At 41.2% G+C, this 22,961-nt stretch overlaps 1 protein-coding gene across 3 annotated transcripts in view; it reads right to left on the bottom strand.

Moving 5' to 3' along the window:
- Nucleotides 1–425: 425 nt before the first annotated feature.
- Nucleotides 426–22,961, bottom strand: part of ZC3H12C (zinc finger CCCH-type containing 12C) — a 54,107-nt gene continuing 31,571 nt past the window's right edge. For 2 of the 3 annotated variants that reach the window (XM_035008880.1, XM_035008881.1), the window contains 4 exons: nucleotides 14,083–14,222; nucleotides 9,592–9,826; nucleotides 7,723–7,829; nucleotides 426–7,099 (listed from right to left, as the gene is read on the bottom strand). In XM_035008880.1, the coding sequence (XP_034864771.1) occupies nucleotides 5,718–7,099; nucleotides 7,723–7,829; nucleotides 9,592–9,826; nucleotides 14,083–14,222 (1,864 nt within the window). In that variant the 3' untranslated portion in view covers nucleotides 426–5,717. The remainder of the gene's footprint in view (nucleotides 7,100–7,722; nucleotides 7,830–9,591; nucleotides 9,827–14,082; nucleotides 14,223–22,961) is intronic. The other variant, XM_035008882.1, reaches the window with a different exon arrangement.

The raw sequence follows: 22,961 nt of genomic DNA, 5'->3' as shown, positions 1-22,961 counted from the left end.
ACATCACTGTTCCGATATGGATTTCCAGTAAGTCTAAAATACTGCTTTTTGGAGTTGTAAAAATTCCATTACAGAAACACAGAGAACAGAGGATAAATAGAATCACATCAGTTTGTCAGATGGTTGTTCTAAACATTCTGTACCTTATTTTCCTGTAAGAAAAATTGGAGGAACCAAATTGGAAATTCCATCAGCATAGGACGAGGGTCCGGGGGGTGGGAGTGGGGGGAACAACCTAACAGGAAATGATGACATCAGTCATCTGGTTCACTGGCAGCCCTGGGTTCACGTCTCTGAGGAAGTTGGCCTGTTTGTGGGTACTTTGTATTATGTAGAAAACCTGTAATTTCAAAAAACCAAAGAAAATCTAAAACATATACTATATAAAAACAAGCCATTGCTTTTCAATGTTTTTTTCCCTTGAGACACGAACTGCTTTAAGTGAGAGAGGGGTCAAAAGCTTTAATGGACAACAATTTGTTATTCAACCGAAATATTTTATACAGACACTTGGCAGATTTGGTACATGGTTTAAAAGTGAAGTTTTACAAATTTTATCAAACTAAATTAATAGATGGACAGACTTTTCAAAAAAGTTTTAACTGCCAAATGGTCAAAACCTTAAATTGTTTTTAAATCTCAAGACTAGGGACCATAGGGAAAAAGCTACTCCTAACACATAACTGTTATTGTAACAAAGAGCAGGTTAACAGATGGCGTTAAAGAAAAATTAAAAAAAAAAATTTTTTTTTAAAGCTGTAAACACTGTTAAAAAGCTAGAGTTGTATTCCAACTTTAAAAGTATAACTGAAGTGGATGGTGATGTTCAAAACTAATGTTCTTACAGAAATAATGTCATAATGTTAACACAGTTTATAAAGCACTGTGAATGAACACGCTCAACAGTGTGTAGTTTCAATGAATTTAAAATCACACATGATCAAAATATTCACCAAGGACAGTCTTAAGGTGTCTAAAAAGATCTATACTAAAGGTTTGGACAGAGAAAGCAGGGATACGCTTGGTTTCTTAAAAGAGTCACAATACAGCAAATGCACATTATAGCTACAATTACACTAGTCACAATTTTTAATCTTACAGAATAAAGCTATAGTATGTGAAATTACAATATATTTATCTCCTTTAAAACCATTTTTAAAGAAGGGCACATCTGTCATTTTTTAGAAGTCAAAAAACCAGCAGAAAGATGTAACTGACAAATGCAGTCTTTAAAATATTTTGTGGCTAATTACATGCTAATTTTCAAAATACAACAGAATTTTTGGTCCATGAGGCCCATAAAAAACTAAATGCAGGTAAGGTATTCCCATTTGTCAAGAGAAATACAAAGTTCATGAAAAAATTTCAATACTTATTAAAACATCTGTTGCCAGAATGCTTTTTTGTGTGTGCGGTTAAACACTGAGAAGTACCTCTAATAAGTAATGGATAAGACAGAATAAACAAGGAAATTCGGATGCTTTAATAGGACCGCCTTGCAATCCTCTTTGGAAGGCCATCAGTAATAACACTGTCTTTGAATGTCAACTGACACAGTTCTTATTTCTTACATTAACATGTGTCAGGACTTCCGGCTTAATAATCCTGGGTTTTCTCCCTCTGGGCCGGGGAGGCGCGAACGCCGCCCACCAGCCCAGCCGGGCCGCTGCTAAGGAAGGTTTTATTGCCCCACGGCCACACTGCTCATTTACTTTCTCATCTGCGCTGCGTTTGTGTTGTATGAGCCGAGATGAGCAGTTTAGAGAGACCAGATGACTCTCAAGGCCTGGATGAGTTCCTGCCTGATCCTTGACCGAAAAAGTTGGGTCAGTCCCGGCCCTAGGGAGTTTCCCAGGCCGATCTGAAATAATGCGTGCTTCTCTAGCTTGGATTAACTCACTTTCTCTGATGCTAATGCACGTGTGTAGTTCATGGATTTTACACTTCGTTGTATTTGTGGGTGTATACCTAGGAACTAGCTCATCTTGAGTAAGTCAGTTGGATAGCAAAAATGAGAACGAAAACAAATATACCTTAGGGTCAGTGCCATTAAATCGGGGGAAAAACAGCTCGAGAGTTTTCAAAACACACACACACACACACACATACATATCCAGAGCCCTATCTAACCTATCACAAACTAAGAGCTACAACATAATCAAAGTATATTTGTTTCATAAATATATTACTGTCCATATACATGGATACATCCGTAAAAGACATGTTAAATAATTATCTGTATAATCAATACTACTTTAAGTTTTTTGTGTTTTAAAATTACACATTCTATTAAAATTATCAAAATAACTCTTTAAAAATACCAGGAATAAAACCACTGAAGAGTTGCTTTCCGTTCAAGTGGTTCTAAAACCTTCTCGTTGGTCACTGGGCTGCAGGCTTGGTCCTCCACAACTCAGACGTAGTTCGGTGAGGGGAAGGTCAGACCGACAGCATAACACCCTCTCCCGTTTTTAATACTTTTGACAAGTATGTAGGCGTGGATGTATATATACATATAAAAATGCTCTTTTTTTAAGTTATATTACATATTCTCATAAAGGAAATTTCATAAAAGCACAAAGTTCAAGTTTCTACCAGTATCACACATTTGATACTGGGGTGCGTTTCTTTCAAACGTTGAGGTCAACGACAAACTCTATCAGGATACAGAGATCGTAAACGGACGGAAAACAGACGTATCACGTGCAGGGAGGAAGCCGTGAGGGCCGGGACTCGGCCAGCTGGATGCTGCTCCCTCTCTACTGAGACACCGAGACCGGGAACTGGCTAATTACTGGGTAAAGTACAGCCAACTGTCAGGGGCCGAATGCTCCAATCGGAATTCTCTCTCTTCTAGCAGGTGAGCGCTCTGGGCATTTCTCTGCTAACACCTCCCTCTCCAGTTATCTGCTATCAAATCTGGTCGAAGATAGGATTAAGGTGAAAGTTTTGGCTGCAATGAAGGTTGGGATCAGCTATGGACTTAATTTAGTGATGGATCCTTTTACTTATTGCTTGAGAGAATTAAGAATTTGCTGTATCTAAAATCTTCCAAATCTCTCATTCTTAAGCTCCGAAAGCAACATGGGTGCTTGAAAAAAAAAAAAAAGGGAGGGGGGAGGGGACACATTGTTCTCTTGACCTAAGAAAACTGGTACTTCTTCACTCCCAGGTCATTCTACTGAAGGCTTTCAGTGCGAGCAGTTTAGAGCTATTCACTTCAGGACAGGCAGTGGCGAGCTACACTCTTTCCATGGTTTAAAACCCACGAAGCAATGACAAATAGTTAGCTAAAAACACGAGCAGCTCAGACTGAAAGTACGATACACAAGTCACTGAAGATCTTCCTGAAATCGATTTAGTAAAGTGTGGCAGAGTCTTCAGATGGTGAAAATGCTAACATGAAGAAAATGGGAGCAAAACCTACAATTTAAAAAGGATTTCATACTAAAAAAAAAAAAAAAAAAAAAAAGGCTTAGAACAGGACTAAAACAAACGGTACTCCACATCTGTAACCCTATTTTTGGTACTGGTTTACTTCCACACTTAAACTTGTTCTACTGAGAGTGACGGACGAAATCAGGGAGAAGAGATTCACAAAGTGAGCAGGGTCGCACCCAGACATCACTCAGAATGGTTTGCGTGTCACCGTCTGCATGGTTTCTGGGTACAGAGGAGGGCCACACTCACCTCAACAACAACAGCAATAATTGTGTAGAACACCACTTTCCTGAATTAAGTTTGCTGAACACGGTTCAGATTATTGGATATGTCAATATGCACAATGCCTTTTAGAAGCATTTACTGTATACCCAAATCCTACTTCGTGCAACACACAGTGTCACACAAGTAGTGAAAATGTTATCCTAGTCAAAGGTGCTTGGACATTATTTTCAGGCAGCATTTTACCTTTATTTTTAAGTTCTCGCTAGATAAGTTTTAGGAGAAAGAAAATGCCAATAAATGTATTTAATGTATTTTAATATATTCTATAAAACTAAGACAGACACTTTTACTTACCTAAATTGTTACTTTTATCTTCTACCCTATCCTAGACCTCAATTTTACTTTAAAATTTTGTATTTAAATAAGGGATAAAATGTTGCCCAAAAGTCTAATCATAGTTACACATTTGTGTTTTCACTAGATCTACAAATCAAAATAGTTCTTATAGTTAAAAAGATACAATTTGTATCAACAGTAAAAGGTACTTTCTGGCTTTTCAGGGCTTTCCTTCAAACTGCAGCATGGAGAATGGTCGGAATACCCCGGGCATCGAGGCAGACGACAGACACAGATCAGGAGGGGGTCTGTCGCACGAAGTGAAATTCGGAGCCTGGAGGCAACAGTGAAGTCACGTGAGGTACCCGACTGCCCCTCAGTGCGAGGTCTGTCTGCTGAGGACAAAGATGAATTCGCATCTAGCAAAACCCATGACTCTGAAACCAGAAATATCCCTTACTAATACTAGAACAGACTTTAGTCTGTAGCTAAAACTACACTATTTGTGGCAAGAATCTGGCCTTAATAATATAACAGGCCCCCCAAAAAACTACCTTCAGGAAAATGGAAAATATACAGTATCTTACAAACATTTTTAAGTTACCACTTAACAACACGTCCACCACCACCATTCCTATAGTGCAGTATCGATAAATTTTGCATATCCTCAACACATACACCCACCTCAGGCCAGCCTTGATAAATAGCAGGAAAGCTAAAGAGTATATTAAATATAAAAGTTGCATTGAGAATAATTAGATTCATTAAAAACAGGCAAGTACTGTGAAAGGGTTCTTTTATCCAGTATTGTGCCCCGAAACAAGAAGGACGAACACATTAAAAATACAGGTTAATGAGAATCTGGGAATTCAATTCCATTTTCTACCGTCTAGAAGCACATCATAGCTGGATAACAAAGCTCTAAACTGGAATAGTTACGGCTTTTGCCTTACTCGTTAAAAAAAAAAAAAAAAAAAATGGAAACAATTTTTCCATTGATTGCATCTGCTTTCCTTTAAGTCAACCGTATTAAATTAATTAACAGAAAAAAAAAATCCGAACAAAAATAAAACGATGAAAAGTGCCATATTGTAAATCATTCTAATATAGACTGTTACCCATTTCCATATAAACTGGTAACTTACATTTTGTTTAAAATATAAAGTCAGTGCTGTAGTATATCTTTGTTTCTATAAATAATGATTATAGCACAAAGGAGCCCACCTTCCCCAAATAAAAATAACTTAAAAAGCTGTAAAAGATTCCAACTAAGCTTGGCTTGCAAAAATAGTCGGCTAGGGTCTAGTGAAATGTTCGACATTCTGAAAGTATCGTAACTGCTTGCAGTTGATAGACAAACACCAAGTTAATAAAACACGAAACAAGGATAAAAAGTGCTGCATATAAACCCCTGATGCACCAAAGATTAATATCAAAGATCACAGGGACCTCTAATAAATCAAACTGGAACAATTTCCAGCCAAGGAGAGAGCTTTAAAAAGGGAAGGCTTAAAAAGAAGTTCGAGTGTAACGCAATCCCGTGACACTTGCACTACGGGGGGCTATGCATACAGGTTCCAGGATACAGTGTTTCACATAAATGGATACTCGATAACCTCCTTGCCGAGAAGGGATCACGTGTGCTACTGTAGCAAACCTCCCTCAGCCTTTGAGCTGAACACAGACTACTCGACACCACAAGGGTGCATCATCTTTCAGTAGCCCAGCTGTGCCTTCTCCACCAGGATGGCCGCGGCGAGCTGCTGGGCGTCGGTCACGTGAGGGTTCCTCTTCATGACCGTCCTCACGAGGTCCGGCGGGAAGATGTTGCACAAGTTGACGTAAACCTTCTCTCGGCTGTCGCGGTACCGCGGAGGCTCCGGGGCCGTCCCGCCGTACGGCACGCGCCACGCCGGCTCCGGCGGCTCGGCCGGGCTCTGGAAGGGGAAGCGCGCGGCGCCGTCGGGCAAGGAGTAGGTCTGCCGGTAGCCGTACGCGTCCGGGCCGAAGCCCTGCCGCTCCCAGCTTGCCAGCCCTTCGGGGCGCGGGTAAGGCTTTCTCGGCCGGGAAGGAGAGCCGTCGTACAGCCGGGAGTCCGAGATGCTGTCTGTGCGCGTGGCCACGAGGGACCGGCCCAGGTGGGGCGCCTTCGCGGGCGCGGAACTCGGCGCGGAGGGGTACTCGCCGGGGCGGCCGGAGCGGGCGCCCACGGCCGGGTGCTGCAGGTGCACGGCCAGGTGCGGCAGCGGCGGCTTGTGATGGTACTTTGGTTCTTCGTGACTGTAGCTTTGCACTCTAGCTAAGGGGTCGTGGAAATTCTGCAGGAAGGGCTGGGAGTTAAGGCGGCTGTGCGGGCGCATGTGTTGGCACTTGAGACTCTCTTCCAGCTGCGGGTCGGGGGAACTGACGTAGGACCGGTCGCTGTACCCCACGTACGAGTCGCTGCTCCCGCAGCTCATGCTCCCTTCACTGCTGCAGTCGGAGGCCACGGAGCTGATCCTGTAATCCGTGTCCAGGGAGAAACGCCTTTCAGGACTGCGCGGGCCTGAGATACTCAGATTTGAATATGCATTCAACATGGAGTAGTACCCGATGTCAACAGGCGAGTCGCATTTGGGATACTGTTCATAAGGCATTGGCGTTCCATGATTTTTGGTTGCCATCACCATTGGAGGATATTGTCCCTGGGGTCTTTGATCCTGAGGTGGGAAGTGAACTCCAGATGGAAGGCCATTGCTTAGAGATGTAGTGCTTTGGGGTTTTGCAGTAGAAGTAGCCGGGATACTAACTAAAGAGGGTACAGACCTGGTTTCCAATTTGTTTTTGGTGGGAAGCTTTTCCTCTAGGTCTTGGTAGACTTGGGTCCGTATGCTCGGGTCCGACTGCCTCTTCGGAGCACCTCGTTTGACGTCGGAAGTGCTGTCCGCTTTCGTGCTGCAGGGAACGCTGTTGCTCTTCACCAGTCCGCCTTCGTTGGCGGTTTTGGCCGCGGTGTTTCTAGACATGGCACGAAGCTCATCGGCCACCGACCGCTGCGGCTGACTGCCCCTCTCGGGATGGTAATATTTGCACTTGTGTCCATAGGTACACTTCTTTCCTACGAAGAGGAACATTAATTAGGCAAAGCAGCGTTCCACCAGGCCCTGGCAGCTCAGGGTTTTAACTTGTGAGAGGAACAAAGGCCGAAATGGAAGGTAAGCTAAGTCGCTCCTCTGTCCCTTCCTCTGGAGACCTGCTCCCCGGCAGTCCTCCCCGCTTCGGTCCTCTCTAGAGTGGCCGACACACTGGCTGGGTGATTAAGTCACCTCCAGGGGTTTGGGTTAATACCATACCCTGTGTCCTCAACTCCTCCCTGCCCATCCTCTTCCAGTCTGGCTTCGCAATCAGGACCTTCTGTTCTGAAGAGCAAAACGTACCGCGGTAATGTGCTAAACCCCTGCCCATCTGAGGTGTAGCTCGATGTCAGAACTCCACGTTTGTACCTGCCCGATTAAGCAGAGTTTTTGGAACCCATGTTTTAACTCTGGGAAATGCATTTGCATGGAACTCGACTAGGTAAAAATAATTACTTTTTTTTCCCCACGGCTAAGATGTTTAATTACAATTCAAAGAACCACATACTATGCCATCCAAAATATAACATATTTATTTTTATTACCAAAAGTTTAACAACAGACTGTGTTCTGAAGGCATATGTTTAATAGTTACAAGGAAAGTTACCGTATGGACAAGGCTGCTTTTTGTGTTCAGGAACAATAGGTTTCTTCCTCAGAAAATTATCCAGGCTTGGGCCGTGTCTGCCAAGAGGGTCATCAGGGGGCATGAACCTGTCAGGGACAGAATACGAAGTGATGTAGGAGGCTGATCATTTAATTCTGAAGACAGAGGGTAGAGACTGATTCACTCGAAGGTCTTTAAAACATTTTTAATCAAGTATTTTGACTCAGCGTTTATGGGGTAAAAAAATCTCAGTACACAGAATTTTCTTAATGAACACAAAAGTAGAACGTGTCAAGCTGAACTTGTACTGGTTTTAAGTCAAGTAAGTTTTGAGCCTTGCATGTTCTCATGAATTCTTTCTTCCTGTCAGTCTTGGGATTTTTGTGAGGACTTCAGAAAACAACACAATGCCATTTTAGGGGGACTCCGTGAGCCTCGATCTTGTCAAGTATAGAGGCCGGGGAAGCGAGGAGCAGTGGACAGGAACACGGACAACGGACCAACCCCGCTCCCGGCCTGGGAACATGCATACCCCCTCCTCTCCTTTCTTCCTGACCGTGGGCCCTTCAGGTATTAATTTTTGCAGATTAATACACTTTCCTAATTAAGTGACTGAGTTCACGCTGCACAGTTGAGATTCCACATCGAACCCCACAGCCCACTCTCTTTGCGCCTCAGCAGAGAGATGGAAAAAATCTCCCGGATGCAAGAGTTCACGGCATGCATAGCACAACAGGAAGAAGTTACAACTGAAGAGCTCTGCTACTTGTTATGTCAATGCTGGAACTTGAAATGGGCCAAGCAGTTACCCATGAAATGTGAACAATGTTAAGGGAGTGTCAACGTGGCTAAGAACACTTAACAAATACAGTGTTCACTATTTGTTAAAACAATGTGGCAACATTAAGAACAGAAGTGTCACTCAATCCTAGGATCTTAATACAACTATTTTCCATTCATGTGTTGCATTTTAGTCGTTTCTGTATGCATACACATTTCCCAACACAAATATAATTTTGTTTTGTCTTTCTAACAAATTTCCATGTTCCTCAATAGCCTTTATACTCATAATGCTGAAGAGCTGAAGAATATTCTGCTAGATGCAGAGCGGCTTAACTGATTTCTCTGTTGTACCTTCAGCTGCCTCTGAATTCTTGCAATTATAAAAAATACAGAAATGAACATATCTGGTCTTTTTCTCCTCAGACTATATATTCCCAGAAAGGAGATGATGGGCCTGAGAGGGTATACGTATTTCCAAGGCTTCTGTTAACCCACGCCAAACTGTGTGAGCAGTTTCACTGTATCTTTAACAGCACAGGGCACATGCAACAATATTTTTGTGAATTAAATGGGTGAAAAAATATGTTCTTTGTAAATTTAGTTCACATTTTTGATTATCAACAGGCGAACTTCCCCCCATTTTGGAAATACACTTATTTCTCAGGAGACCTGCTTTTTATTGTTCTCTGCCCATTTATCAACTTAATCATGACTGGAGTCTTACCATTGGTATAATATTTACAAAAATCACGTATTTTAAAAATAGATCTAAGTGATCAAGGCTCTAGGCAGATTCTGAAAGGCAGTGTTTTGGGGGGGTCGATATGTTCCAGAACCGTCCCTGTCCGTTCTGACAGATGTGCCATGTTCGCGTCCTACAGCGCAGGGGCCTGTCCCTCACCCACGGCTTCCTGAACCCCCCCCTCCCCCGCTCTGGCCCGGGGATCAGAGAAGTAGGCTATGGGGCTGTGGGAAGAGACGTGACTTGGGTCTGGCCTGTGGCAGGCGCAGCGAGGGCTCTGCGTGCAGGGAAGCAGGACCCCCCCGCCCTGCCCCACCGCCCCATCAGTGAATGGGTTCACTTACTTGTCATTGACAAAGGAGTACATTAACAATCGCTCATCTATGAACTTCTTCCACTCCGGTTTCTCGTTTGCCAGGTCCCTGTAGTTGTCATTGGACACAATGATCCCGTCTGACTCAAAAGCCAGCTTCACGATGAACCGGTCATCATAGCACACCACCCGCCTGCCCTGCACTCGTCGGGATGGTGTGAACACCAGGATTTTCTCCTTCTCTAATTTCCGCAGAATTTCTTGATCTGCAAGGACGATCGGGGCAGAATTTCACGAGTAAGTACAGACATAACACACGGGGCAACTTGCATACAACGTGAGCTTTTATGAGAGGAACTGATTTATGCCCTCATTTCATTAGGGATTATGATTTACAGTTTGTAGATAGAACACATTTTTAATTCCCAATATTTTTCCCTGAGGATTGTAATAATAACGGCTTTAATCATAGCCCCCAAAGTCATTAAAAACGGTTTAAAACTTTAACAGAATAAACATCCATTTGCTCAGTGATGTTTTTCATTACGCCGTTCTGACAATGCAGCTGTGTGGGGTTCAGGGGCGCCCGCGTCCTCCCCCCGCCAAAGCCCGTTTATTTTGTTCTTCTGTTTTCTGACGAGTGGAGGTGATGGGGGAGACTTTGAGGAGCACTAGTAGGGCCCCTGAGGTGGCGGGGAAGAGTCTTACGATGCGGAAGCTTCACTGAGGACACAGTGGAGGAAGTACTGTCACTACAGACGTGACCTTCACCTGTTTCGGGTCCTTTCCTAGGAAACACGTGGCAACAAGTGCAGCATCCTCACAGGGTGGACTGCGTGAGGAAGGGCTCAGATGTGAGTAGAGGGGAAAGCTGCCCCAGACAGAGTAAGGCTAACTAGAGGAACGCTCCTTGTCTTCTGTGGGCATGTTCGTCAGCACTTTGTAACTCGGACTTGTTTAGAGGGGTTTTGGTTTGTTTTGTTTTTTTAGAGGTGCTGGCGTCCCTATTTTGATTAACGATAAAAGTTCTCTCTCCACCATCCCTTCTTCCTACTTGGGCTCTTCTACCTCCTGTCTTCCCACAATTGTACATTCTGGCCCAGAGTCAGGAGGTCATGATTGAAAAAAAAAAAAAAAAGGAAAGAAAAAAAGTCCACTTCTCCATGTTTATTAACTGCAATTACTAATTTTTAAAAAATCTCTGTCTTCAGGGGAGACCAGGTATGGCGTGCCAAGTATTCTCCTTAAGAAGGTGTCAGTCACCAGACAGACACGCAGACTAGGTGAGCAAGGGCTGTAATCGCCGCAACAGGGTACTGGGGATGAGCCAGGGTCCCTCGGAGGGAACAGCGAGGGATTAGGGGTCGGCTGGTTCCAAAGCTGGCGTACAGACTTCATGATGTGCCTGACATGATTTCATCAGGACCGGAGCATTGGTTTAGAAGCGCACCAGAGCGGAATTGCTGGAAATGTGGGTGTTAGAAGCAGCAAATCATGCAGAAACCTCAGGTTCTGGCATTTTCTATACCTGGCAGTCATCCCTTATTGAGCCTCTGAGGCAGTCAGGAGGCTAGAAGTCAGGGAGCTGTCACACATGTAAGCACTTAGCACAGAGCCTAGCAAGCTCTCAACACTGTTCAACTGAATTTTAACAGCTGTAACTGTTGATCTCTTAATTACAGAAAACCAGGACAAACTGAAAAGCTCAGTCTCAACTACAGGATTTGTCATGTTATAATTATTTTTGTGTGTTGCCCTGATAAATGAAATGTCCCTGCTCTCAAAATGTTTCTCTCTCTTTCCATTAGCGCTCGGCCCAGGAAGCAAAGCAGGAGATACTCAGTAAATGTCTGTAGAATGAATGCATGGGGTACTTAGAGATGGATCTTCTTAGGTCTTCCAGGTTAGTGACTATGTTCATGAATAAGCCATGCTACTTTAATTGTGGAAGTGTTTACTCATACACGATACGCCACGGAGTGATTAGAGAAATAAGTGTGGTGGCCTAAGGGTCAACATCATCTTGCTTCATTTGCTTTTTCTAGAATAGCTAATGAGGTAAAAAGAATAGCCAATCTGGACAAATAATCCTAACTTAAATAGATACGGGTTCAGTATGGCTAGTAAGTTGAACTGCATCTCTAATTCCTAGCACAGCACCTGATACAGAGCTTTGTGCTTATAAAATCGGTGTTATCTCACTGGAAAAAGCGCTCATCTGAATCTCTGGGAGAGCCTGAAAATGTGGGTCAAGTTTCCTTTTTTGTACAGTGAAAAAATAATGGACTATTCAATTTACCAGGTTTTATCTGGTTGAAGGTTTTAGTTAGAATTATTACCCAGGGGGAGAAAACACCTCCGGACCTTTGAGCAGCCCTAAAGGCAGGGGTTAGGGTGCTGCCTCCCTCACTTTTGAGCCCCCAGAACTTAACCACCGCATGGAAGCCACGTCTTGTGTTATGTGTATTCTATACTGTATTCTTATTATGAAGAAAATCATAAGCGAAAATGTTTACTATATGATAAAAAGTCCGTTTATAAGTGGACCCAGGCAGTTCAAACTTGTGTCGTTCGAGGGTCAAGTGGAGCTGAATGCAGTTTACAAAGTACACTGCATCCTGATGCATTCCAGAGCCCTGGCGTGCTGGTACTTTAAAAATTAAACTCAGACACACCTGCCATGCCCACGATCCTTTTCCCTTCTTGGGCTCCTGTTCCTTTCATGTTCAAGCTTTCCAGTCATTTACACGTTTAAATATTGTTTTCTCTTTTTCGATTTATTTTCCCCCTGATTATTAAAAATATTTTAAGTTCCTTAAGCAAAATTAAGAAAGTAAGGGAAAATACTCAGAAGTAGGGAGAAATAAAACCTCAAAGTCATGACACAGAGTCAATTACTGTGAACACTTCGGCGTATTTCCTTCTAGTCATTTTTTGTGTATTCTGTTCTTGCCATCATTGGTCTAGGTATAAACTTCTATGGAAAAGGGCACTTCCTCAGATCATTAGAAATTCTGCCTAAATATTCTAATACATATTATAACTTCTTGAACCATTCTAGTGAATATAAATTTCAATAATAATGCACTGGATGTCTTTGTGGTTCTAAATCTTTGCCTGTAACACTGCTTATTTTCTGAGGAATTATGCCTAGAAGGGGAACTAGTAGATCCAAGAATATTAATATTTTAAGACCCAACTGTTCTTTAGAAAGGTTGTATCAATTCGTTTCCACAGCAGTGAAGGAAGAGGTCCCAGAGGCTTACCAGTTTTTCAATCTGCTAATTTGATGGGTGAAATACAAGAGTTGTTTAAATTTGTCATTTCTTGAGCTGCTAATGAGGCTGAATTTTTTTCTCTTATTGGGCACCTGCATTCTGTGAGCTGTCTATTCCTACCACATTACCATTTATATGCTGGGGAGAGCTCTGTTTGTTTTCCCAGCGTCTACGAGCTCTTTAGATGTTAAGGACATGGATTCTTTATTTGTTGTATTTTTTTCCCCTTAGGCAAATAAAAAAGTTCTCATTTTAAAGAAAATTTTCCAAAATACAGAAGTTTAGATTTTCATGCAATGAAAATTATCTTTTCCTTTGTAATTTCCTCCAAAAATTTTAACTTTACTAAAGTTTTCCCCAGCCATTCAAAGACTAGTGTTTTTGACAATTCTTCAACCATCTGGAATTTACTGTTATATGGTGGAAGATAAGGATCTAAATATGTATATTTTTTCCAAAAGTTATCCAATGTCTTGGTGCTTCTGGTTGAATTCTGACACCTTCTTCCCTTTACAGTTTATATAGACTAGGGTCTGATTCCACAGCTCTGGACTTCACCATGTCTTGCCTATTTATTCCTACCCTGGCTCAAGTAATGACTTGATGATTAATCTTCCCTTCAGGTATGTGGTCTCTCTGTTTTTGATTTGAAAAGTATAGTTTTCTTCACACAAGTTCCTCAGTTTTTGTTAATGTTGGAGGTGGGCAGAGGGGCAGGAAGGGTTAACTTCAGCAAAATGTTCAGCAACAATCATTAACAGTTTTTGCCTGAAACTCATACATTTTTAAATTACATTTTAAATTAATGTAAAAATTATAAAATAACACAAAATACACTGTATTGAGACGGAGTCCCTTCCTTCTACTTGACCCCAGAGAGCAGAGCTCCAGGGTCCTGCAGGTCTGTTGTGAACTACATCACTGACTTCATATTGCAGAAAGAGAAACAGAGGTCCAAGCATGTTGCTCAAAGTCCAACGGCTAGTAAGTGGCAAAACCAGAATTTTAATCTAGGTCTCCTGACTCCTATGCATGTCCCAAAGTCAAAATTTTACAAAATTTGAAGTAAAAAGTTTCCAAATTACAAAAAGAAAACAACCCCAAACCATTGGTTTATGGAGCAAGGATTGCTGTTTGCTTATCATCAGAGTTGATGGACATCTTCATCAGTGCAACATCTGACAGCGTCTGATGACCTGCCCGGGTACGTCTGAAGCTATGACCAGACCGCTCCCAGGGCTTACCTGTGATTAGAGCATCAGGCCGGGACTGCTCTTTTCTCCAAGCCGGAACAAAAACTGTAACATCTTTGTGGCCTCTTTCCAAAAACCAATCCACTGCCAATTTGATTCCCCGGCAGGAAAATACTTCTTTGTTTCCATGGCTGAAATATGATTTTAGAACACGTAAGACACAACAAAATAAATTCAACTTAATTCAAATTTGTCAGCATAAATGACCACCTAATTACAATAGTGATGGACTTCAAATTTAAGATGGAGTTGTACAGCTCAGAGAAACACAGAGAATCTGGAAAGCTGAAAATCTGTGAGGAAACATGAAAATTGGGATCATTCTTATGGGGAGAATAAAGAAAAGTGAGTTTTTCCAGTGTCAAGTTGTAAAGGTTAACTAGTCTGAAAGTTTTAATCAGGATGGGGGAGAAAAGGAAGGGGTCTCCACCACAGCAAAAACTTCAGTCAAATGTGAAAGAAGTCACCTAGAAAAAAATCTGTAAACAGAAAATCATGTTCACAATGCTTAATTGCCTACAAGAAACACTTCCCATGTCCTTTAAAAAAGACACCTGCTTTTAACAATATTGTGTTGGACAAGGATTAATGATGACAAAAGGGCATTCAAAATTGGATTAAGCAGTCTTAGCGCCTACAAGAAAATGCTCAGATGAAAGTGTAGTCACTCAATAAATACTTAGCTAGCACCAGGCTCTGCCTATGCACTTTAACCTAGTAATTCAAAAATTAACACTGATTCTAATGTTTGTTTGTAAAAGAAACAGTCTCCTGCTTTGAATATAACAACTGTTTTTTTGTATTTTTTTTTGCAGCTTGAGCTCCATAATGGAGACAGATATTCTTCACTCCTCAGTGTGAAGGAAATAAGGTAAGTAAATGCTCTAATTTTTAGCACAAATCAAATATTAGGTGTATTAACATATTCTACTAGACCTCTTGGGAAGTACTAGAACCATCTAAATAATCATTTCAAGGACAAAACAGAAAGACCAACTTGCTTTGTAGATCCTAAAGCCTATAAATGCAAATCACACAGACTGTTCCTGTTCCATAGAATGGTCTGGGGCAAGGTGACAGGTGGACTCAGATGTAGTGGAAGTTTCAGAGGGAGGGATAAGGGAAGCAGGAGTTTGAGGTCCTGGTTCCTAGGTAACTCAGGCTACTCGATGGCCCTGCCAATGCCCCAGCAAACGACACACAGTGATGCTGAGTTTCATAGAAAATACTACAATCAGTCTTCCGAAAAACTATAGAAAAGACTGGTATCATCTCTTGAGAGAATATACATATTATTCCTAAATACAAACATTCACTGACACCTGACCATATTTTTATTTTGTATTAATGCTTTGAAATCTAAGTATATTGTGCCTTGCTAGTCGTTAATGACGTGGTTTCCTGAGGCTTGAGCATTTAACTGTTTCTGGCTCTAAAGAGAGCACTGCATCAGCACTTTCTCCCTGGTGACTTCACTTGGGAAGGGAAATGGTCACATCTGACTCAGAAGATAAGATCTTCTATTTCTGCAAAGAATGTTCACAAGATGTGTGGCAACAGCAAATCATTTACAGTCATGGGACAAAGATTCTCTAGATGCTGAAACAGGTATTATCTCATCTGATACTGACAGTAAAGGTTGTTACTGCTCTCTCCTTGCCCCACAACCACCCCCCCCCCCCCAGCTCCCATCCAACAATACCTCACATGGAGAAAGCCAGCAAGAGGATGAAAGGTGTCACAGTGTGAATGATACACAGACACATACAAAGAGCCTGGGTTTCTGAGCGGATGGATCCACACCTATCTCTGATCTTGTTATTTGAGAAAAAATACCTCCTCTCAATTTAAGAAACTGTAGGCAAGTTTTCTATCATTTGTAGCTAGACTAAAGAAAACGTGGAAAGCTCTATGAATATGTATTTTCATGTAAAAACGTTAGAAGGACAAAACTATCAAATAATAGTAAAAAGAGAGTTCACAAGGATGCTATGATAATTGTGAACTGAGTCTCCAAATGAGTAATGCAAAAGATGATTGGATTAGTAGAAAGAAAATATTAATTGAATGATGGAGCAGAAAATGTAGTAAGAATACAGACTAGATCAATTACAAGCTTGATCTAATGGACATACACAGAAACCTGCACAAAATGAGAAAATCATTTCAAATACATGTGGAAGATTTATGAAACTGGCTATGTACTAGGCCCCAGAACAGATTACAACAGACAGCAAGAAACTGTATCATACAGACAATATTCTTGGACAATGTTATTACATTGAAGATATAAGGTTCTAGTTCAAAAATCTGTATTGCTTTACACTAGCAAACCAATTTAAAATTTTAACTAAAAAATCCCATTTGTAGGGGCACCTGGGTGGCTCAGTCAGTTAAGTGGCTGACTCTTGATTTCAGCTCAGGTCATGATCTCAGGGTCCTGGGATTGAGCCCCATGTCAGGTTCTGTCCTCAGCAGAGAGTCTGCTTCAGGATTTTCTCTCTCCCTCTGCCTCTCCTCCTTGTTCACACACACACTCTCTCTCTTTCTAAAATAAATCTTAAAAAAAATCCCAGTTGTGAAAGTAACAAAAACTAAAATCTAAAGATGAAAAGATAGACAAGAGCTTTATGGAGCAAACCAAAATGGAAAGCCTGTATTGAAGGGCATAAGTGAGGACCTGAATGAAAGGAACAATAATATACCATTTTCATGGATGGCGAGACTCTATTTATGAAGATGGCAATTCTCAGATTAATCTGTAAGTCCACTGCAATTCCAATAAAAGTCCTCAAAGGGATTTTTAGGGAACCTGAGAGGCTCATCCTAAAATTACTATGAGAAAACAAAAGACCAAGAATGGTTAAGCAATATTGAACAAAAGAGGAAGAACTTTCCTGTTGGCTGCAATACGTAGTATAAAACTACAGAAATCCAGTCAAGGTTATACTGGTACACACAAAGATTAAAAAACAAAATATATAACAAGAGTGAGCTGAAGGTAATACATGTGTATAAGTGACATTAGAAATTAATGAAGATGGACCATTTACCATGGTCCTAGGACAACTGATTATTTATATGGAAAGCAACTATTTTTATCTCCTACCATACACAAAAATAAATTGTAGATCAAAGATTTAAATATGAAAAATACTGTAAAACTTGTAAAAGAAATTATAGGACATACATTAGGATGGGGAATTTTTTTTTTTTTTAAAGATTTTATTTTAGAGTGTGTGCACATGTGTGGGCAGGGGGAGGGGTAGAGGGAGAGAAGAAAGGATCTTAACCAGTCTCTGTGCTGAGCAGAGCCTGAGATGGGGCTCAATCTCATGACCCTGAGATCATGACCTGAGCTGAAACCAAGAGTTGGAGGCTTAGCTGACTGAGCCACCCAGGTGCCCTGATGGGGAAATACTTCTTAAAGACGACACACAATCATGTGCTATCAAGGAAAAGATGAAAGATTTGCATACATAAAGCTTTATGCAGAAGAATAAACAAAAATGCCATAGATTGGGACAAGGTATTGCAATGTATAGGACCAAAGAAAAGGTAGTACTCAGAGTATATAAAGTACTCCTATACATTGAGAAGGGTAACCACTTTTTTAAGGCAAAAGATATGAACAGTGAATTCACAGAAGAGGAAACCCAAATGACCAACGAACATATGAAAAGATGCTCAATAGTGAAGACATGCAAATTAAAGCCAAAAATGAGACATCACTTCACACCCATCAGATTGGAAAAAATAAAGTCTGCAAACACCAGATGTTGCCAAGGATGTGTGAAAGTAGGAACTCATACGTTACAGGTGGGAGTGTAAATTGGTGTAACTATTCAGGAGAACAATTTGGCAGTACTTTATAAAGTTGAAGGCGTGCTTTCTCTAAAACATAGTAATTCCATATCCAGGTATAGTAACACCCCACACTAATATGAAATCAGGTTCAATGCAATTAGCAATGGGCTCTCATGCTTGACCCAGGCTCAGGGCTCACATGGGGGTGGGAGAGGCAGGCAAGGGTGGGTGTGTAGAGGAGGTCTCTGAGTCTCTGACACTTTCCCAGACAATCTTTTCCTCCTGATCAGACCAAAGAAATGAGTGCTAACCACGAAATCCCTGGAATGGTTGTTGTTACCTTGGAAGTGCCTCCCAGCTACCAAGGCCCAGAATCATCCCCAGAAATATTAAAAGCCCAAGCAGATAAATGACCAGTGGTTCCAAACTGCAGCGGGGACGTCTACAGACTAGGAGAGCTTTAGGAGACTGAACTCAATCTCCCCTTACTGAGGCGTGTTGAAGGATGTGCATCATCATATGTGCTGGATACAATACTTGTAGGAGGTTCTGATAAAGAATTATAAAAACGGGACATCAGAGCAAGCACACTGTAGCTCCTGGTGCAAATGAACTATCAGTTGAGTATTTACTAAAATAAGTAGGATGATGTTTAAGAACTGAAGTTTTAATTCCATATAAATAGAGAAGAAAATTCATTATAGTTCCGTAGTCACTTATGGGCTATGTCTGCATGCAGTAGTAAAAATAGCTAATTCTATATTTATGAATTGGCATGTTCTTTTGGTCCTTGATTTCTTTTTTATTTCAACAATTTGGCAATAAAGATGGTATACCTCATGTGAGTCCTTCTGATGCTGAATTTGTTGGAAGATCTGTGGCCATCTTTGATTAGGTAAGAGACCCTGAATGTTTGATAAAACATGTCCTTTTGACTCAGTGGGATTGGGTTCCCAGGGAAAATTCCAAACTCTCACTGCAAATTCTGAGTTCCTGTATAACACAGGCTCAAAGTTGGCATGTGATTCACCACTGGCTTTAATGGTAGAAGAATACAAGAAGTCTACCAGCAGGTAACTTTCTCAAAAGGCTTATTTTACTCTGTTCATGTTTGGAATAAGCATGCTTGGGCGCCTGGGTGGCTCAGTTGGTTAAGCGACTGCCTTCGGCTCAGGTCATGATCCTGGAGTCCCGGGATCGAGTCCCGCATTGGGCTCCCTGCTCGGCAGGGAGTCTGCTTCTCCCTCTGACCCTCCTCCCTCTCATGCTCTCTGTATCTCATTCTCTGTCTCAAATAAATAAATACAAAATCTTTAAAAAAAAAAAAAAAGGAATAAGCATGCTTATAAAAATCCTGCTTTGCAATAACCAGAGAAAGGCTCATTTGAAGTAGGCAAATTGATTTATTTATAGGGATTTTTAGAAATACCCTACTTAAAAGGATTATTTTTATCTCTGAATATCAGGAAATAAAAGAATGAACTGGGACAGTCAGAAAGAATGAATTAAACTCTAGGCTCCTTTCCCCTGGTTCTCAAGCCTTCTCGCTGTTGTTTCTTCTCCCCCTAACTTCCCTTTGCCTTCTTTGCCTGGGACTGAGAAGATACTTCCCAATGGCCTTAGGGTCTGAGAATAACTTCCCTGTGGAAGAGGGAGACTTGCTAGCCTTACTTGAATGTTTTGATTTGAGTTCTACCTGCAAGATCCCCTACATTCAACATGCAAAACATAGCTAGGGAAGCAGAAATGATGAAGAGGATGGAAAAAGGAGTCTTGAGAATTTGGATAAGAGACTGTCCTAGAATGAAGCATCCAGTTGGCAGATAGTTGCCCTGATAACTTGGAAGGAAGGGGAAACAAAAGGAGTCAGCCTACTAAAGAGTATATAGAGCCATACGAACCAACTTTTCATCTTAGGGTGAGGAAAATCAGCCTGATCCCTTGAGGGCTGTGAGGAGTCTGATGCCTTTTCCAAGTTAGCCAGGACTGCTTGGTGGATCAGATATGGAAAGAGTATATGTGCCTTGTTCCTAGCTGATATTCTCTATCTTAAGAGTTATTTTCCAGTACTCCGGAGAGATCTGCAAAGATGTACCAAGGTCCTCGATCACATGTCTTCAGTCCTACAGCCCTACGCATGAAGAGGGATACCGGCTGCTTGCGTGGAGGTTTGATGCAGGGAGGAGACATGATGGGGGCCAAGGCTGAGCCCCCTCACAGTGGAGTGCCATGGCCTCAGGCAGCTCTGACCATGCAGGGGGCAGATCAGAATAGACCCCTAATCCCCTTCACTGTTTTGGCAGCCTTGCTGTGGGTGGGATTCAAGCACAAGGAAGAGACGGGGTACTTGGATGGTAAGCATACACAGTTCCTCAGGGACTGGCTTTGGGAAAGAGGTTTTCCCAGAGTTTTGGGAAAAGATGGAGAAAGGTGAAGGCAAAAAGAAACTCAAGACTGCAATGTTACCAAGCCTTATAAAGGTGTCTTTTTCCTCCTACTTTAATCATTTCCTGTCTCCTACTTTAATCATTTCCTGTTGTTTCTTATGGATCCTAGAGCAATGTATTCTGCAATTTCTATTGTTTTTTCATGTTTCACCCAGGTACAGAAATACACACAAGTTGTGGGTATCTCCAGACAACCTTTCCCCTGTTCTTTCACCTGTGAGGTTCCTGAGTGGATCTGAGGTCACCTCTTGTCTCCCAGTGAGGGTTAATCTGTTGCAAAGAGACCTGCTGTATAAGCTACCATATTCTCTACTCCAGGTAGAGTATTTTTGAAACTTCTGGGAGACAAGGCATCTGAGTTAGTAAATGTGTGCTAGGGAGCTGCCAGGCTATGGGCCAAAGTTTGAAGAAGAGAGATTTCAGAACATCAGTGGCAACTAATAAACCACAAGGGAAACTAATTGTGGATTTATTAGTCATTGCAACTTTCCCAGCAGATTCTGTAATTCATTGTTCAGCCTGTACCAGACAGTAACATGAAATTAATTTGCAGACCAAGGGGCAGAAAGGGCTACTGAGTTGGCTGGGGTAACCCTGATACTTCTACGGAGGGACTCTAACTCACAGACAGAAGCAACTCCCTGTGAACTAGAAACTGGAAACCAGGGGAACTAAAATAAACACAGAGTATCTTGACCAACATATTCTTGGTAAGACTTTCACTATCCTAACTTTTCGTTCTGTAAATTCACTGTCTCTATCTAACCATATATATTTCTGTAACAAATTTGAAAAATACATGAATTCAACTTTTTTGTCAATTCCATTAGCACTCAAAATAACATGATTTGCTGTAACAACACAATATATACTTCTCAATGGAGAATTGCAGCTTACTTGCTTATTAACGTGGCATTAGGTTAGTCACCTATGATGGTTAGGTATAAAGGCATATTTTGTAATACAGAAAAAAATTCAGGGAAGTACACATTTTCATGTAGTTCACGTCAAAACAGGACCTGGAAGAGGGGGACAATGGGCCAGCCATTCCATCAGTCATATCTAGGAAAGAGAATTTCCTACACTTCCTTAAGTTATATATACACACATATCATTAACTGGGTTAACCAAAGGATGGGAAGGGTTACTTTAAAATTATAATTTATCATCCAGTGATAGACATGAGGAATACCTGAAAACATGGAGAAATCCGAAAATGGAACAAGGCATCTATTACAGGGACTGCCTCTTTTCAATTTTAATGGCATGAAAAAAAGGGAAGCCAAAGGAGTTTCTTTGTAACTATCTTTGGTTTGAGTATTTGCTTTGAATTAACATATTTCCTGCCATGCTTCTAAAGAACGTTGGAGGTACCGGGAGGAAGATGTAAGTAGTAAAAGGATCCTGAGCATGCCTCCTTCCTGGGGCACACTGCGGCAACCCCTGCAGGTACCCAAGGGGTTTCACACCAAGATACTAATTAAAATGGCAAAAATTAAAGAGCATATTCAAAGCAGCAAGAGAAAAAAGAACTACATTCAAGGAAGACCCCATAAGGCTATCAGTTGATTTTTCAGCAGAAACTTTGCAGGCCAGAAGAGAGGGGCAGGATATACTCAAAGCGCTGAAAGGGGAACAACCTACAGTCAAGAATACTCTAGCTGGAAAGATTACCCTTCAGAACTGAAGGAAAAAGAGTTTGGCCCACAGTCTTACAAGAAATATTAAAGGGACTTCCTTAAGTGAAAAGAAAAGGCCCTAACTAGAAGAAAATGGAGAAAAAACTTCACTGGTAAAAGCAAACATAATGGTAGCAGATCAATCACTTATAAAGCTAGTACAAAGGTTAAAAGACAAAAGTAGTAAAATTCTATCTACAAAAACTAGACAAGGGGCTCAAAGATGTAAAATATAACAAACATAAAACATGGAGGGGAGTAAAAATATAATCTTTTAGAATGTGTTCAAACTTAAGTGACCATCAAATTCATATACACTGCTATATACTTAAACCTGTAATAAATAACACATAAGAGAAAGCCAAGCAAAACACTAAAAGTCTTCAATCACAAGGAAAGAGCAAGAGAAGAAACCACAGAAGTATAAAAACAACCAGAACACAATGACCAAAAGGGCAAATGGCAATAAGTACATACCTATCAATTACTTTAAATGTAAATGGACTAAATGCTCTAACCCAAAGACATAGTGCCACTGAATGATAAACTGATCTCTATGATCTTACAAGCAACTCACTTCAGACCTAAAGACACATACAGACTCGAAGGGATAGAAAAACATACACTATGCAAATGGAAGTGAAAAAAAAACTGGGATAACAATATTTATATCAAGATAGACTTTAAAACAAAGACTGTAACAAGAGACAAAGGACATTACATGATGATAAATCAATCCAACAAGAGGATATAACCATGGTAAATATCTATGTTCTCAACATAGGAGCGCCTAAATACGTAAATATTAAACATAAAGCAAATTGACAGTAATACAATAGGGGAATTTAACACCCCACTTACATAACCCAAACAGAAAATCAACAAACAGTGGCTTTGAAGGACACTTAGACCAGATAGACCTAACAGATACAGATAG

The sequence above is a fragment of the Mirounga leonina genome, unplaced genomic scaffold (assembly GCF_011800145.1).
Source record: "Mirounga leonina isolate KUSES-001 unplaced genomic scaffold, KU_Mleo_1.0 Mir_153, whole genome shotgun sequence".
In the NCBI taxonomy this organism is placed as follows: domain Eukaryota; kingdom Metazoa; phylum Chordata; class Mammalia; order Carnivora; family Phocidae; genus Mirounga; species Mirounga leonina.
This window is presented reverse-complemented; position numbering and strand designations above follow the sequence as displayed.